The sequence below is a fragment of the Echiichthys vipera genome, assembly GCF_963691815.1.
Source record: "Echiichthys vipera genome assembly, chromosome: 5".
NCBI lineage: Eukaryota > Metazoa > Chordata > Actinopteri > Perciformes > Trachinidae > Echiichthys > Echiichthys vipera.
In genome coordinates this window covers 24185628-24204459 of record NC_139830.1, presented here as the reverse complement: position 1 = coordinate 24204459, position 18832 = coordinate 24185628, and the positions used below count along the sequence as shown (strand labels likewise).

The 18832-nt window shown below is 38.6% G+C and overlaps 1 protein-coding gene across 1 annotated transcript in view; it reads right to left on the bottom strand.

Moving 5' to 3' along the window:
- gbe1b (glucan (1,4-alpha-), branching enzyme 1b) overlaps positions 1-18832 on the bottom strand; it is a 94852-nt gene that overhangs the window by 9167 nt on the left and 66853 nt on the right. The window contains exons 13-15 of the mRNA XM_083914358.1: positions 18036-18220; positions 13887-14017; positions 3379-3496 (exon numbers count right to left, since the gene is read on the bottom strand). Coding sequence (XP_083770484.1) covers positions 3379-3496; positions 13887-14017; positions 18036-18220 — 434 coding nt within the window. The remainder of the gene's footprint in view (positions 1-3378; positions 3497-13886; positions 14018-18035; positions 18221-18832) is intronic.

Below are 18832 nucleotides of genomic sequence, written 5' to 3'. Positions count from 1 at the left end.
CGAGTTACAGTTGAAGTGCTGATCCTCACTAATTTATCCCTGACCTTATTCATAAACATCTTATTGCCTTTCAGCTTTTAATCAGGGAAAAATCACATCAGGAAAAAATGAGGCAAACATGGTGTAGATCTTTGAGCATTCTGCTTAAAATGCTGCACAGGGTTTCTTTATATATTTCAAGGGCCAACCTTTTTCATGCTATTAGCCCAAAGCAGTCTCCATGATGGAAGCCTAGTGGTTCATTCTCCCAGATCTCATTCTCCCCTCTGTGATGCCGTGTGAGTTTAGGAGGCATGCACATGAAAAGGTAAGTTCTAACACCATGAATAATGCACATTGTTTGCCTTAGAATCTGTCTGAAAGAGCTGTAGACATTAGATTCAATGACTCCAGGATAACTGCCAGCATGAGTCAAATGCACAGAAGCCAAATATGATATTCATAAACAATGGATACCATCCCCAGATAGACATATCTAGCCTTTTTCTTTTGAATATTTGATCACTATCTGGATTCTGCATTAAAAGCTAATCATATTAATAAGGAAGACACTAAATTATAGAGCAGCGCTTAAGCTGAGAGGGCCAGACCAGGGAGATGGTGGCTCTTTGCCAGAACAGGCAGCCCTCTTTCCTGACAACACACTTAAACCTCATTAGAATGGCTCGAAAGGATCCTCTTCCTACAAACTCCAGTTCAAGCTAATTAAATTGATTTGTGAAATCAAACAGGAAACATAAAAGGACAGAACATTAAAACCCTGACAGCTATTTCATCATATTTTGTAATTGCTACAAGCAGGTTGAGTGTACCTCTCTCCCTGGATAAAGAAAAACACTAAATCACTGTAAAACCATCAATATATACACCTGATTAATGCAAAGAAACTGGGGAGTTTGAGGAACATTACATGTTAAATAATGTTGGCAGTGCTGCAAAGAAAATATCATCATATGAACCAAATGGAGATTTATTTACACATGTGTAACTAATAGCATTAATGATGGCTCTGTTCCATTTAAGCCACTAATATACTTGCTTTCAACACTGCCTTCACAATATCATCATGACTACAATGTACTGTTTATCCTGCATTTCTACAGAGCTTAGTTTATATGCGCCCTTACAAATTTAAGCTATGCCTCCGCAAGATACGATTAATCCCATGAATGCTGGGAATATCAGGATGTGACGTAAAGTCAGCATAATAACCGTCTAATGTTTATTAATGTTTAAATTGTGGAAGTCCTCAAGAAAGCTATTCTGGTGTGGACCACAGATGATTTTTCCCTAATCTATTGACTAGTGGATATACATATTAATCCTCCAGATACGCACTTATATAATGAGCCTTAGGTTTGGAAACTAATAGCATTCATAAGGTCATTAGGTTTTAGAGTACCAGTGTGACCCGTGCTCACAAACAACTCGTCAATCATGGCAACTTGGTCAGTTTCCCTTATCATCTGATATCGACGCACAGAACCCTTTAGCATCTATGTTAAAGGTCTGAGGGCTTTCCACTGCTCAGATGATGTAGAATAAGTCAGTGTAGGACGGATAATAAGGAAAAGCGACAAAGTCCAGTAGGATCAAGCAAACACAGGGCTTTCACCCAGGAGATCGCTTTTGACCTATTGTAATTTATGTACCTAACCTACATAATCTAAGTTTTGTATGTACAGGCTGTTCTCATGCATTTTACATACATATAACAACAAAAAGTAATATGCGGTGTTAAGATGTGTTTTACACATATTTATTTCTTGTGGATTCCGAGGTTTTGTTACTGAAGAAAGCAATGCACTGTAATCTGTGTGTATTCCATGTATTTATTTAGTGTGTATTCCACATATTGAAAGTAGGAGACATTGTATAAGACAGCAAATCTCCGTTAAGGAGACAGGTCGGGGGTTGGTGGATGGGTCCCCAAAATACAGGATTTTCCCCGGGAGAGTGGGGTCCATTTCCTGTTTCCATCCATGTCCCGGTGCTGTTCATGTCCCAGACGTACTAAGCCAAATCACAACCTGTTTTCTAATTCTAACCATCACCTTTTTCAGGCTAAACGTACATAATTATATATTTTTTTCTTTCCAAATTTCTTTATTAAATTTTTGCAGACAAAGAAAGGTACAACAAGTGCATACTGCGTCACAGCGTCTGCTTTGAAGTAGAAAACAAAAACAAAAACCCCAAAACATAACGGTAGTTTTGGTGCCTAAACCTAAACAAAATCAAAAGCAACCGTGGCGGTTCACTTCTGATACGTCGACATCTTGCTTGACTTCCATTCACCGTTTTGTAAGCTATCACGTAAATGTGCAGAACTTTTAGTACGATATCCTACAAACCTGTTGATGAGAAGGACATACTTAACTTAAGTAGTTATTTTAACCAAACCATGATCTTTACCTAAACCTAACCAAGTAGTTTTGTAACCATACGCTGCACATTGAAAAATTACACCAAGTCTGGTTATCCAGACGTTAAAAAAGGGGTCCTTACAAAGTGGCGTGTTGGGAGTGAGAATATGCTGACCAGTGTTAGAATCCAGGTACTCACTGGTGTGGTTTACTGGGACACTTCAATGGAAAATAGTCATTGTTAAATGTGCAGTACTTGACATTCAGAAGATTAATATAGCAGCAAACATACTTGCTATGTAAAGATATAATTGAGTAATGACGACCTGAGCAGAGTCTGAAGTCACTGTGTGTTCTTTAATTTGAATTTCTCAGTTTGTTTTGAAAGCTGGTCCCGACATGCGTCAATGTAAGTGCTTTGTGCTTCGGTATCAGATGCCTAAGGCCGTGACAAAGTATCCGTATTTGACTGGTTAGTGAATCGTGTGACATTCCGGTAAATGCCTAAAATAGGTATGCATGATCAAAAATCTAAACAGTATGCCAATACGATCAGTATTAATTCAGGTAGTACACAAGAAATGAATGCACCATTTGTACTTTGTACGTATAATAATAGAAAATGATGGCAGAAATGTGACTTGGTAACCATACAGGAAAAATACATTTGGACACAACAAAACAAGAGAATTTTTTTGTCCAAGGTTTTATATTCTGGGATTTGATATTTTTCATTCGTAAGCAGCTCCTCCATTATACTGTATATGTGCACTGCATTGTGGGACAATGGTGTCCAACAGCACACTCCAAAAATAATTTAGTATGGATACTGACATTTTTGAGTACACTTAATTTTGTCACTTTTTCAGTGTTAATGTACAGCGTCCTCGAACCATGTTGGAATTAGTATGCAGAGTGGGATGGTGATACGACATTGGTTATTAGAGAAGTGGTCTAGAGACTGGACTTGACAACAATGGCACAGGACTATGATGAGTCAAAAAATTATTACCTTCATGGAGTTGGGGCGACCATTGAAGGGCTGGGCCTCTGAGCAGAACTCTGTGTTGTGGTCCAGCCGTCCGTGACCTCCATACAGAACCTCATCTGAATCCAGCTTGATTTTGTATCTGACGAAGACTGGCGTTAAGGTGCAATAGCAGTGGGAAACTAGATTATAAGATCTAAGACATAAAAAGCACAAGAGAAGGTTTTATCACCAGTGCTTTTGGTGTTCAGAGTTGGTTTAGCAGTGCTCAGCTGGTTTATATTCATTGAAATCCTCACATCCATCAGCATTCATCTCCCCTACGCAGCACTACAAAGTGACAGAGCGGAGCCCTAACAGACAGAGAGAGAACGGTGCCTGAAATTAACATAAATACAAAAGTGATTCAGCCATGGCTCAGCTATCCTGCCTGCCTGTCTAATTTATCCAATTCACTGCATAAATAATGAATGTAATCAAAAAAGAGATCCATATGAGTGGCAACAAATAAACAAAACACATTGTATGAAAAAAGTATCCACTCCTCTGGGACTTCTTTCATGTTTTAGTTTTTATCACAGTGGAATAATTAAAGGCTTAGTGCATATTTTTTGAGTGGTGCTGTATAAGGTACTTATCCATAGTCAGTGTATTACCTACAGTAGATGGCAGACAGCATGCCCCAGTTTGGAGAAGCAGACATGGAAGATGTGCTGCTTTGGATGGGGGCAGTAGCAAAAGAAATCTTCACCACCAAAAGAAAACATCACTTCACACAAACTGACAACAAAAAAAAAACTCACAACAAAATTTGTGTCACTAATTCAGCATCCAACCAACCTGTTCCTGAGTTATGTTGTTGAATAATGCATCTTTGAATAGAACATTATGATGTCAAGTTGACCTTATATCTTTTGGATATAAGTCCAACCATCCGTCATGGTCAACCGCTTGTCATCAATAGGGTCACTGGAGCCGATCCCAGCTGACATTGGGCATGAGGTGGAGTACACCCTGGAAAGGATGCTAGTCTATCACATGGCACAAAGAGACAGAAAGAGCCAGAGAACCAGAGAACCCAGAGAGAACCCATGCAGACACAGGGAGAACATGCAAACTCTAGATTTGAACCAGGAACCCTCTGGCCCTCTGGCCTGAACCCTCGCTGTGCAACGACAGTGCTAACCACCGCACCACCGTGCACTCCTTTTGGATGAAATGACGACATAATTAGTGTAGGAACTCTTTGTTATTTGTTTATATATTCATTATTTTTATTAGTTATGGCCAAAAATTGATTTTGTGAGGTCAAAGTGACCTTGACCTTTGACCTCCAGGGGTTCCTGAGAGATCACATTCACGGGAATGGGATGTATATATTCAGACAGCAAGGTAAGGTAAAGCATTGAAAATATTCTAAATACAGCATTAAACTGATATTGTTTTTTAAATGGCTAAAATAAACAGTGGTGCATTGTTGTGCTTCTATGTCTGTTTTTCCAAACTGGGGGCTTCATCTACTGTAGATAATAGACTGAGGATGGATAAGTACCCTCATGCAACCCCACTTCAAAGTATCCAAACTATCCTTTTAAACTTTTTTTGACAAAGACAGAAAACTGACTCAGTAATGTCAAAGTGAAAGCAAATCACTACAAATGGACCTTAACCAAGTACAAAATGACACATAAATGACTGCCAAAGTATTAATCCCACTCAAGTTAAATTAGAAGATGCACCAACAGACTCTGGCTTTTGGTCTGATACTGACCTAACACACTGCGTTAGCTTTATAGCTCAAGGACACTGCCGTCACTCATATTTGCATCTAAAAATGCACTTTATGTGACATAAACTGTCTATTTCTCATACAAGATTTTTTTTAACTTTGCAATTAAAGAAAATTTAAACATTTTTTTTATAAGTTGTTCATTGTCAAAAAAGTAGTATAAAAATTGTTAAAAAAACAACAACCTGCAACTGCCTTCGATCATGTTAAGAAAGCGTGTGGGGAGAGGGGTGTGCTGTGCTTTTGAACAAGGATGCTGAGGAGACACTGAAGAGCTGACTGATGGCAGCTTCCATAATAAGGTTAACACAGTTTCATAAAATATGTGCGTTCTTGAAGAGGATCCGAGATGGAGAGAGATTGCATGAAATATAATATGTAAATCATGTCATATGCTCCGGTGAGGGCTTTAACACATATTCACATTTTTTGAGTGCCGGATCAAATCGATGACACGTTGAATTATGTCCTTCAGCAGGTATACTGACTAATGTGATGTCTAAATTGTAAGGAAAGAGCTCCCAAAGTCTGTCTGAAGAAACTATTTTACAGTGAGACCTTTAGAAAACACCTCCCTTTCCTGAACTGCTTGACATTAATATGGTTCCCATCTCACTGCTTGACAAAAAGAAGGATGGATGTTGGAATCAGTTACAAGGCCGTTATTAAAGCCAAAGGAAATATTGAAGACATTTTAAAAGCCTGATTCAAAATGCAAGAAAGTGCAATTTGACAAGTATGTGCATTTGTATCTGAAAACTTCTCCTGGCTAAGTTTTGCCTCGCTCGTGTCGTGTCAGTCAGAAATGCTTCGTAGCACCCCCAATGTCCGTGTATAATGTAAATACACATGAACATTTGTGTAGTGCATTATTTACTCCCGTCTCTCAGGGATGGGAGCCGTAAGGAGGTGGTACTGTAACAAACACCAGGAGAGAGGAGCGGACATGTAAACAGCCTCCTAATTGGTTAGCTGAATAATCACCTTACCTCCCCATAGGCGATATTGTGAAGTTTGAATGTGATCCTCAAACACTGCCTCATTCTCTTCTGCCCCAGAGCAGGGGAAATTCGGCTTTTGGTGCCTGCTTGTCTGCTTTGATAGAGATGATTAAAAAGAAGTGCTGCTCTGTGCATTTTTTCTCATAAAGGGGGAAGATCCCCTCCTCCACACCTCCACTACTCCACTCACTGTTATGGTGTTTTATTGACAGAGCAAGCTTGTTTTGCTCTGAAGGCTTTACAATAACCATGAGAAGAATATGGAAATATTCTCTACGGGGTTATAATGCTTCTGAAAATCTGTGGATATATGTGATTTTAAAGGTTAATCCTCCTAATTAGGGATAGGAATGACAAATCTTCAGATCCACTGGAATCTTATGCCTCCAAGCTTATCAATTCCTTTTATCAATGCCGGCTAGCTTTTCTGACAGGTGCACATTAAAAAAACAATGGCGTCAAACGTATGCATCTATGCTGCTGAACACTTGTAACAAGAAGGAGTCATGGCAGAGAGGAAGAAACGGTCCAAAGCATGGCTTCATTTCATTAAGAAAGGAGACAACAGTGCTGCAGCTGGTAATGTCTGTAAAGTCAGTAATATCCTGAAACATCTTTCTACCGAACATGGTTTTAGAAAATTCTATTTGACTCTCTACCCATGACTGCCACTGCTTACCAACCAAGAAGCACGATTTTTACTGAGGATAGATGCCCTGTTGTGATAACATTGCCGCACACAGGCAGGCTTATTCATTTTTTCTTTCTTATACTTCCAAAACCTAAAAGAAAACGAATTCTGTTCAAATATTCTCTAATTTCATCTACACTGTGTTCAGGTAAAACAGTTGTGTTGACACTGAAATCCTGAGTAGGCCGACTAATTTTCCACGCACAAAACTGATCAGGAATGCATAAGGTACTCGATAAAGAATTGGGCCGATTAGGAGAATCGATTGTCATCAATAAAATCTTATCGATTCCCATTCCAACTCCTAATACAAACAATAAAAACCTTTCAAATAAACTATTTCAAACAGTGCACTGAATATGTTTGTGAACTGTAAATATTTTCCAATAACATAAGTAACAGTAACACCGCACTGCTCCTTCACACTGCTTGTTGTGCATTTCCAGTCTTGTGGATTGCATGTGTTTACTGTAAGCGTTCATGTCTGTGGCCCAGAGTGCTCTGGAAATGAGCAGTAATTCAGAGTTCCCTGGCAAACTTCACTGCAAGGAAGCGAGAACCAGCACAAATTGGTAGTTGGAAGCTTTGAGCGATTAGGTCTTTGTTAGTGGATGCAGACGGCTGCAACAACAGCTTGCAGTCAAGCTGTAAAGTATTGAAATCAATACAGCCTTTGTGAATATAGGGGAATAATTTAAGAACACAATCAATTTTGCCCAATGAGCAGAAGGAAAAGAAGACAGTCCGAAGCTGATGATTAGATCCATTGATGACCTGAAAACAATCTGGCCATGACCATGATTGCAGACCGAGCCACCACTTACTGTCTCTATCAGCCTGTCGTTTTTTTTTCGGGCTTTATGAATGTAATAGCACCCTGGTGTGGGTGAACAAATGTGCATGCACATCTGAAGAATGTGGCATGGCCTTGCAAACCTTTATATACACTATATCTTGCCTTTTCAGTGTTGACTTTTCTCTGTGTTTTGCTCAGCCAGTGCAAGTCACATCAGAGTGGAAGACACAGTGGTAGAAACGGCATCTGTCACAGAGGAATTAGAGGACCGTCTAACTAACCCGCAGCTGAAAATCATTTTAACTGATGTATAGTAAGACTATTTATTTCAAAATAAATAGATATCAATCACTTTGTATAAAGACCATGACCCAGCCTTTAGTATAACCCTCTTGTGTATTGATTTGATATTACAAGATTGGGGAGATCTAAGCTGTTGTTTGTCACGATTTTTATAAAAAGACATGAGCATCCTTTTATTTTGAAATGATTCTTACATATGAAAAAAACTCAAAGTTTGTAGAGAAAAATACATGCTCTTCTAGAGAGCTCAAACTGGTTGACAACAATATGGGTCGTACTTCATAGATTTAGCCATCTTTCTTATCTGCAATTGTAGCATTGCATTTGCCAAACTATTTCCAGATGGAGCAAAAAGCACAAGCAGTAAAATGATCAGACATGTTTTTACACAAACTGCAGGGTTAGCCAAATTTATTTGGCAGAGAAAATGAAGGAGAAAAAGGTCAACTTATTACCAAAACTGTCTGCTGTAAACATCCATGTTTCCAGACGGACTTCCTGGATTAACTTTGACCTATTGCACTTGCCATTGTAGTTTGCAAACCGTTTTCCTGTGCATTGAGGGATTTTTGCCAACATTTCTGTGTGTTGTTTGCAATTCGTTTTTGGAGAGGGATTTTATTGATCCAAGGGGATTACTGATGATTTGGAATGATTGATTAAAAATGTTCTGTGGGTTTGATAGTCTGATCTCCTGAACCAGACTGTTAGATGATGTGAATTATTGCAGTTTTCCCTTTGAAACCTGCAATAATTCTCGTCTTACTCTGAATTTATTGAGCTGTCAAAGAAAGAAGAGTCTTTTGAGCTTTTTTTGGCAATGTGTACAGTGTTGATGTTCCATCTGTTGCAGAGGCTGGTGCTTAGATGGATCTGGTATTATTATTGATAAGTATGGTGTTTTTGTGGTGTGGTTTATACCCTAAAGTAAATTATTAATTCAGGAGGTTCGGGTGTGCTGAGCTGCAGATTGTCTGTGTAGCAGATAACAGCTTCATTCACCTGTTCAGTGTGTTGTATTGTTATTGGAGACGAGGTCTAAAATGGTTGTGGCATATTTAGGAACCTCCTGCCTTGACACCATCCATCAAAAATGCAGGACTGATGGTCCTAACTAGGCTTTAAAGATGTTAATAGAGTTGTCGTGGCATGAGGTTTTACCTTTAAACTGTTGGCTCGTTTACATCCCAATCCCTTGATTTCTTGAGGGGTTTATTTGCTCCACATAATGTCACGTGTGTTCACCATGACTAATTCATTCCTGAGTATGTTATAATGAGAAATGATGGCCATAACTACAAAATAAGATCCAAGGTATGGAATTTCCCTTTAATGTCTAAAATAAACACAACTCCTCTATTTGTCTACAACATTTTGAATACGATAAAATTTGGATTTCAGTTTTCACCTCCGGATTGATGAAGATGTTTGTGGATGATATCGAGTAGAGTTACAACCCGCAGAGAAAAGTAATGCAACTTTGTTTATGCAATCCATCTTGATACAGCTTACAGAACGCTGTGGTAAAAAAAAAAAAAAAAATGGATGGATATTTTTCATTTTTAGAATCCTTATCTGGTACATCCTAGATAATATCAGAGTAAATTATTGTCACCTATGCATGGCTGTGTGTATTTTATTCTACTTAGCTAGTGTCACTGCACCTGTGGTTGAATTATTCCAAACGGCATTTAAGGAACGGCTCAGACAGAAAAGGAGAATGATGACCTGACACAATCTCAACTGCCTATTGGCACAGTGTAAATCAAAGACCAATCTGCCCTGACAGGTACAGCTTTCATGACTGGATCCAACTGGGATTTCAAATACTCTAACCAGCCAGATAAAGCAAAGAGCCTGAAGAATGTGTCCACCACGAGTCAGAGAGAAAATAATAAAAAACACTGATGGTTTGAGTGCCTGTCGAAAAGCTGCCGTTGACTGCATTTTAATGGCCAACATTTTCGGTTAGGTGCATCACTTCACTTTCTCTCCTGTTTCTCGTGCCGAGAAAAAAAAACACATTTAGAGGAAGACAATGAGAAGCAAAAGAAAAGCTTGTCTAAAGATAAGAAAAGGCCAAACAGTCACTGTGCTTCAACTAAGGACTGGTACTGAGGGATGATTATATATTGCAGCTGAGTTTTTATTTATTTATCTTAAAGTTAAGAAAGCAGACTTTTACATTACATCCCTGACACTACAACCACAGCAGTTATTTGGCTGTAACACATCGGACACATATTCACGGTATTATTGAAAACTTTGTCTGTAAGTGTTTATCATTTAATGTAAATGTGTAAAATAATGTATTATAATAAACACTCGGGCGTTATGCAGAACTGGATGCATTTTCAAACAGTTCTGCAATTGGGCAATATTCTGCTTATTTTTTTAGTTTAGCAGTAACATAACTACGAAAATGATATAACAAGCAAACAGAGAAACCACCTTAACACCTATCAACATGCAGTCATCCAGCATGTGACGGAAGGCAAAAAAAGTAACTAAATGGTGTTTTTTGCTGGAGAGGGATGCCCTCTGATATAATACCAAACCTGCCATATTACCAAAGGAAATAACACCCTGTATCAGATCCATTTTCAGTGGTGCACAGCATGGTCAGCTTCATCTAGCTATTATTCCCAGATTCACCAGTGGTGCAGGGCTTCACTGTGACATCCCTGACCCACACAGGTAGAAGAAAGTTTAAGTATATGACAGCTGAGTGTAATGAAAAAGCACTTTTGGACTCTTTGAGCTTGTCTTGTTTACCTCCTCTGCCTCTGAGTGGCACTTTCATCTGTCTTCTCCCCTAATTGGATCCTCTGCACACATTCCCATCGGAGGATCTGCATCTCCTCATACACACGGCACATTTACCTTCCTCACACACACAGCACATTTGCCTTTATGTGTTTACTGCTTCTCTGTATAATGACAGCCAGAGCTTTGCCCTCACATTTATTTGCATTTCCTCTCAACCCACCCAGTGTCTGAGGCCGCTTCTTAAACATCAAAAGAAGAACCAGGAGGAAAAGATGTTGTTGCATCTAAATGAAAATAAACCCTCAAAAACGGTGTTAAAGGCACTGCAGAGTCAGGCTATTAGTGAGGTGCCCAAGATCCACCCAATCAAGGCAGAGCCGAAAACATGAGGCAGAAAGTACAATTACCGCACATCAAACAAGTTTACAATTAACACATGGTATTAAGAGATTAGGGGGTACTTGTTTCTTTAATCATCAAATAAACTTGATTATTGTTTTGTCTTAATATACAAATTTAACAACAGGTTTATTAATCTTATCTTTATTTTTTAAGATCTTGATTAACACTAGGAGTAGAGATTTATGTAATGTTTTTCATCCACTGTAACAATAATTCTACCCCAGCTGTCACTGACATTAGAAACTACAATTCTTGCCAGATAATATAATAACCTGGCCAAATGCAATGAAAATCTCCTTGTAAGTCATACTGCCTGTTACTTAACATATCCTCAGGCTGATACTGTATTAAAACTTGATTTCATTTAGAATATGTCATTACATTCAGACAATTTTATTATTTCTTAGCAAGAAGCATCCACTTATCCATCTAAATGAAACAAAAACAACTGCTGTTTAACAGCCTCACTGTCAACCAATCGAATCACCTCTATTGACTGAGAGACTGAATTGCTCATGTGAAGTGATTTGAACCGCTGGCATCCCAAAAAAACCTAACAAACTCAGTCTGTGTTCTGATTCACCATCACATTATTTAAGTCATGGCTGAAAAAGCAACACAGCTTCGTATCCATCCAGGAAACTGTTGGCGGTGGCTTCAGTGGGCCCCATAAGAGAGTGGTGTCCGCTATAATAAATACAAATCTGTCAGCTTTCTGTCCCCCTTCACATCCCTGATCATTAAGCTTGTTGTAATCACAACTGTGGGACTCATTAAATTCCTCTGCGCTGCTTGCTGGGAAGACAGACAGCAAATGCCACTAAAGAGAGCGCTTTCTGAATCACTGGGCTCTGCTATTATTTCTCTCTAATAGCACAACAACAACCATAAACAACTGACTCATGTTTCTCTCAACAGTGACTGCTAAAATGATTTCACAAAAATATTAGCCTAGGAGAAAGTACTGCCATTAAAATTGCCGATCTTTACAAGTCACATTTACGGTACTGTACTTAAACATTTCGGAGAGTGTTTAGATGAAGAGGAGTGCATCTCCTCAGAGATGATTTTTAGCATCTTCAATGCTGTAACAAATGTATTAGTGGATTAATTTTGACCATGTCCAGCATTCAAACTCATAGCAACAGTTAGTAGTGAAGATGAATGAGTGATGAGTTGTGGAGCAGCTCAACTAATTTGAAAAACTAAAATGCAATTATGATTGAATTAAAATAATATATTATCTCTAACACCTGAATCCTGTGTTGCACTAAGCACAGAAGTTAGCAGGTAGCTAAAAGTAACAAATCAATTCTAGGAATAATACAAATGTTATCTAAGGATAAGAAACAGATGTTTAAAATAGTTAGCTATACTTAATGGATAAACAATTAAAAATATTAGCTTAAAGGACTGGCTAAATAGTAAAATAGGTAGCTAAAAGGAATATGGAAACAATTGGAATAGCTAAAAGTAATGCATACATGGCTGAAACATAAACATTCACTTCAAGTAGTCTAGTCGGCAAGGGGGCAGATTTCCTTGACGGTTGTTGGGGGTCTCCCTCGAAGGTTCAGACCATCACACACATTATTTCCTGCATTCAGGGGGATTTTTATGTAACAAATATGGTGGAAATGTTTTTATTTACGTAAAGAAAAACACAGGTGACAGTTGTAAGTATAAAAATCTAATAATATGACTTGAAGGAATCTATTCTATCATGACTTTATACTTGAAACATTGCAGTTTTGCAATATTATGACATCATTTCTGTAGTAGACAGACTATGATTTGGCCTTTTACTTATTATTATTATTATTATTTGGGGCTGTGTTTGTAGCTTTTGACATGCTAATTTCATTTATTGTCTTTTGAGGTTGCATACCGCACCCGAGTGATGTTCTAGTGGTCCTTCAAAATAAAAGATTTTACATTTTTTACTTTTAAGTTTTTTACTCTTTTACTGCCTTGTTTTTATTTGGGGTGGAATGAGCTTCGTGCTCACACTGATGGTGTGCAAGTAAGATTATCTTAAAATAACATGATATAACAGGAGTGCAACATGCAGCAGCTCTCATAAAATTGTAGCAGTCAAGGGCTTAAATATCTTATTCCTTTGTGCCATATGGAAACATTGTTTTCCAAAAACTCTGAAAAAAAAATCCGTGAGCCACGCCTTTGCACATGTTGTGACATGCTCCTTCGTTAGTAAGAATGGTGACTGGGTTAGCACCCCAAATCCATACCTGAAAATAATCCACAACAAATGCAACTTTGTTAAAACACAATACAGAGGAAATTCCCCAAAGCCTATGAAAATACTGAGCCTCTTTTTAAAAAACACCCTACATATTCATGACCTGTTTTTCAAGATTAACATATTCATTCAAAATGTGTGGGTCAGGTCCCCATTTCGCTGGGGAAGTAGGAAAGTATTGAAAGACTTATGCTTTAAATATCTATTAAAGCGACACTAGTGGCACCATAATGTTAGAAAGTACAGATGTGATGTCTCTGATGTCTCTGTGAGCTTCAAAAGTGTTAATACGCACATGGTTCATGTAATCCCCATCTCTCAATTTGAGAGAATTTGTTGAAATATCAACAGTTAGTAATTTTGTCAAGCTCCAAAGATTAGTCACATTGTATGAAATAAGTAACTAATAAAGACATCATTACTCTGTCGGGCACTGCGAGTGTACACTGTGGTGTAACAGAAGAAAAGCCAATTTTAAAGAAACAAGCAGTGACATGACAGATGAGAGCTAAATAGGATACTTTCCTGCAACTTCTACAGCCACCCTGTAGTCCTGGAAGCTCTTACTGGGGTGGAAGTTGAAGATAAAGAGCACATGTGCTCTGTCAAACACAATGACCTTGTCCTCTTCATGCTTCGCACTGACGAAGGCCTGGAGGGAGAAAAGAGAGAGAGAGAAAAAAAAAAGCTAATACAATTTTTCTTCATGAATAGTCATTGCTAGTCATTATTCTCATTGTGGGTTCAGAGAGTTATAATGGGGCACATAATATCAGTGGACTACACATTTCCAAATAGGCTGAGTAACATTCCCACAAATTTCAGGTGGCACTCATCAGCAGAAAGCAGCGGGCCAGGATAGTGTGAGACACACACTGTCAGCTTTAGACAGCTGCATATGATAAAGCCACCACTCTCCTGTGGAGCAAGCTACTGTTAACGTGTCATTAGCAGAGATTATCAATGTCACCCAAACTCCTATTTTTAGTGCCATGTTCCCCAAGCCAATTTCAGGGCAGCATATTCACGGCTGAACGAGAAGATAAGCACCCCTGCAACTGGACTGGCAGAGAGGACGGAGGTTAAGGAATGAGCTGACAGTCTGGAGTCTTTTACCAAGTCCATTTCTACATGAGAAGTCCACAAATTTGGAATAATTCCAAGCTCCTATGGCTGGCTATAACTGCATTAGCATCTAACACATATAACCTGCATCCATAGAGTTGTGACCTGATGCAAGCAAGTGCAGTAAATGTGCATTCTTACTTATAAATAAATACATGTAAATGCAATCAACAGACCTGGTGGTGATCAAAAAATTTGTTTGATTATATTCAGAATCTGTTGTTGTTTGTTGGAAAAATCCAAATCATAATCTAACAAATAATGGTGCACCAAAAAAATTATCTCCCAAGATACAGACATATCCAAGCAACATATTTTAGTTTGACATTAGGTCTAAAATGTTACGTTTCTATTTCTCTCTCTGCCTGCAGCATCATTCTGAACTGAAACATCACTTTTACTGTAGGTGAAACATAGACTGACAATGAGAGCAGGGTAAATCCCTAAAGAAGCCATATTGTGAACTGAGCACCCTAAATGAAATTCTTTTTGCAAAACCACTGTTCAAATTCAATACTTCCACAAACTGCTACCTCCTTTCTGCTCCTTCTCTTTGCTGGAACGTGAGTTAAGTCAGGTGCAGATGCAGGCTGCACAGTTAGTGGAATAACTGGATTTAAACTTTGGTTTCACCCGGGCAAGGATTTCATGTATCAGGGGAGACAAGATAAATTGAAAAAAGATTTGAAGATATAGCCAGCTGTTGGATAAGAGGTAAAAAAAAAAAGAAATCACCAGATTCAGACGTTATGAGCGGATTGAATAGGCGTTATCATTATCATTGTTACACCTCCATAGACATGAGCCGGTATGGTCCTACTCTACCTCCTAGTTGGCTCAATAGACCATTATCATCTGTTGGTAAGCTGAATGAACCATCCACGACAATAGTGGATGGCTCTTTAAGGTGACCAAAAAGTCTGCCTTAGGAAAGAAGGTTGGGATGGTGGAGGGGTCAAACAAACTTTTTCACATTGAAGACCGGTGCTTGTATCCCATGTGAAACCAAAAGTCAACTTTTGTATGTGACATTCTTAACTCAGGAACATATTTGAATAAGAGCCATAATCTTTGCATAATGTATTTTGTTGCCTAAACCTAATCTAATGTTAGTTTTGTTTGAAAAACCAGATTATCGGCCCCATGGATGCTTGATAATTCCCGTAAATGCCCATGATAACTACCACTTAGCAGTTTACTGCAAGGTTCGCCTGTGTCCAATAACTGTCAAAACAGACACATGGGGCGGGGGTCGTCAAAAAAGTGACTTAGGGAATGCTATGAGACTGAATCATAGTGTTACAATCAATGACCTTTATCTTTTTTAATGCAAACAAAAATCTATATGTTAGGATTCACAGACTACTTTTACTATTATAAATAAATATAGATATCAGTTATAATACCAGTAAATGAAAGCTTACAGGTAACTGTAATGGTTTGCATCCCATAATACTTGTCTAGGTAGAACACAAACTACTTTGGATGCTATAATCTGCTTTAGTGTGTTCTTTTGATTTACACTTCATCATAGTGTAACACCTCACATGATGCTATCTGTGCACTAACAGGAGCTGTTCAGTTCCTGTCCCGAGTTTGGTCTTTTGAAGCTCACAGCTGTACATCTTCAAAGAGGTGAGCACAAATCATGCTTTTAAGCAAAGTCCCTGCGTGTTTCCATTTCTGCTTAGTTCACTTACACCTGGGACAACAGTGAGAGCTGCTGACAGATCCTCTTCTGCTTCTCATTTTAACTACAAAATGCCCTTGGATCCTCCCACCACAGTGAAATATTGAACTGAGCTATAGAATATTCCCACTAAGCACGATTACCTTGGCAATGTCATTGATAAGCTGTACAGAGGATTCTGACTCATCTGGTTATTACAGCACAAGCTCTGCGCAGTTATTGGCGTTATCTGTGAGTGATGTTCTACAAAGTCTTTTTGTGATATTATATCAATCCCTGAAAAAGCCATTTTTGTCTCAGCTCCAGAGCACTGTCGGAGTGCAGGGTCAACCACAGAAATTGATGTATTATCTATTGCTTTAGTCTGATTAAGTTTTACATAATGCAGGTTTTGTTTAATGTGTCTATTCAGTCTTCTCCTTTGCCACTTAAGAATTCGAAAAATATTAAGGTATTTTAATACCAGTGGTACAAACAATTTAAGGCATCATGTCTTTGTGCGGTATTGTATGTTTTCTAACCGCTGTGTATTGATTGATCAAAATCCTCTGTATTAGATATATGTTTATATATGGTAGCTTAATATTATGGATATACTTTGTCTCATGTGGGATCAAATGCATTACATCACGATAAAAGAAAACATGTTAACTAATTACATGCACATCCACTCTGGCACTCCATAAGATGTATCCACTGCCGTAATTTGGTGTTATGCTCAGGGACACTTCAAAACAGTAAACTTGTTCTTAGAGGTGTCTGAAATACAGCCCAATATTCAAGAACGATCCTTGTGATTCCTTCCCCTACACATCCCAGCTGCCCAGAGCTTTACACATAATGACAGCCTTCAGACTACCATATCATCCAAGAGAATCATTTTACACATGATTTGAGGAAATAAATCAAAGAAAGAACAAAATTAGATGATGTCTTCATTGTAGAGCTGTCATCTACTATATGCTTCCATGTACTAAACGTATAGAAACAACCCAGAAAAACAGCACCCAGTGTGTAGTAGGTCAGTACAGGTGCCAAATGTATGCATCTTCCCTGCCAGAAGCATCCTTTGGGATCAGCAAATCAGCCAGGCTCTGCTTTCCCTTTGCCTTACCTCCAACGCTCTGTTTCATCCACTTGTAAAGGGTGTCAGAGGCTCCAGTAAGGCAGAACATGCTTCTGATTGATAGACCAATATACAGAAATTATACTTGTGAACCAGACATGTGTCTAATTATGCTCTTTGATGCATTTCCTTCTCCGCTGCAGTTGTCTGTCTGTCGAGGAGAAATATGCAGGTCAGAGTGTAATGCAGCAAGGTGAAGTAGCTCTAATCTGAGGGCTGATTCCCCTGGATGTGAGGGAGGGTATTTTTGAATCAATTACAGAGACTCAGTACTAATCCCTGTCAATTTAGCCTCACTCTTCATTTGCATTATCCCATTACTTTGCTACCGGCCCCTCAAGAGAAAAACCTTTTTTTTCTCCTATAGGCTTCAAAATGTAGGCAAAGAGAGAGGCTGCAGGATGTAAATGAAATCTATTACTGTTCACCTTGACAGCAGCCAGAGAAACACAACTCTCTTTATTGGGCATTTATCTCCACCTGCATGACTTCTCCCCGATGTGGAAACAGGGAAAATGTGTAAAGATGGTGGCTAGCAAATACATTTATTCTTGGAAAACTAGTCTCCTATGTGCTAAATCATTTATGAACAATTGGTTGGAAAGCTAGAAGTTATACAATGTCTGTATGCGACTAAAGGTGGCACTGTGACATTATATTTTCATGTGATTTTGTCATTGAGAGTGTCTGCACAAAGCCTACTGTACAGCGAGTATGTTATGTCCTTACAGGTGGGGAAGCCAGCCAGCCGTACTTGTCTTCAGTACGGTTCATGTCCCGATCAAAGGAGTAGAGCTGATGGTAGCGGAGGTGATCCTTATCCAATAGGTTAAACTGCCGCCGGGCATAGTGGTAACTCTGATTGTTCCCCTCTCTTGGGAAATCCAGCCACTCAGGATGACCAAACTCATTCCCTGCAACACAGAGAGTGTTATTAAAGAATGTTCATAATGAATGGAAAGACACACAGTCTCTGTGAATTAGCATACTCTACTGTGCCGTACTTCTTTTCAGGTTTTGTGCAAATTTTAACAAGACAAAAAAAAAGACAGAGATCAAAGAGACCAGAGTCAGCGACAGTCTGTGACCTTCTTCTAACCCCAGCAGAGGTTAGTACTTTCCATATTAAAACAGAGACACGATGGTCTCCACATTTTCACCAACTGCAGCGTGCCAACCTCCCTATCACCCAGGACGATGCCCTTTCATGAATAAAACTTTAAATAAAAACCGCCAACACAAGTGAAAACATTGCAAATAAACCCCATAGCTTTCATTTGAGTCTCACTTTTTCAACAAATATATGCAAAAATAATTCACCAGGATATATTTATATATTATTTCCCCATAATGGAGAGTAAACTTCAAGTCGGTGCTTGAAATGAGAAGAAACTGCAAAGAACTATTCATAAGTCTGACATAAATAAGCACAAAAAGAGAAAATTCTCCAGGAGATCTCTCTTTATCACACTGTTGATTAATTCATACTTACTTATTCGAACATTAACTACATTTGTGAATTATTC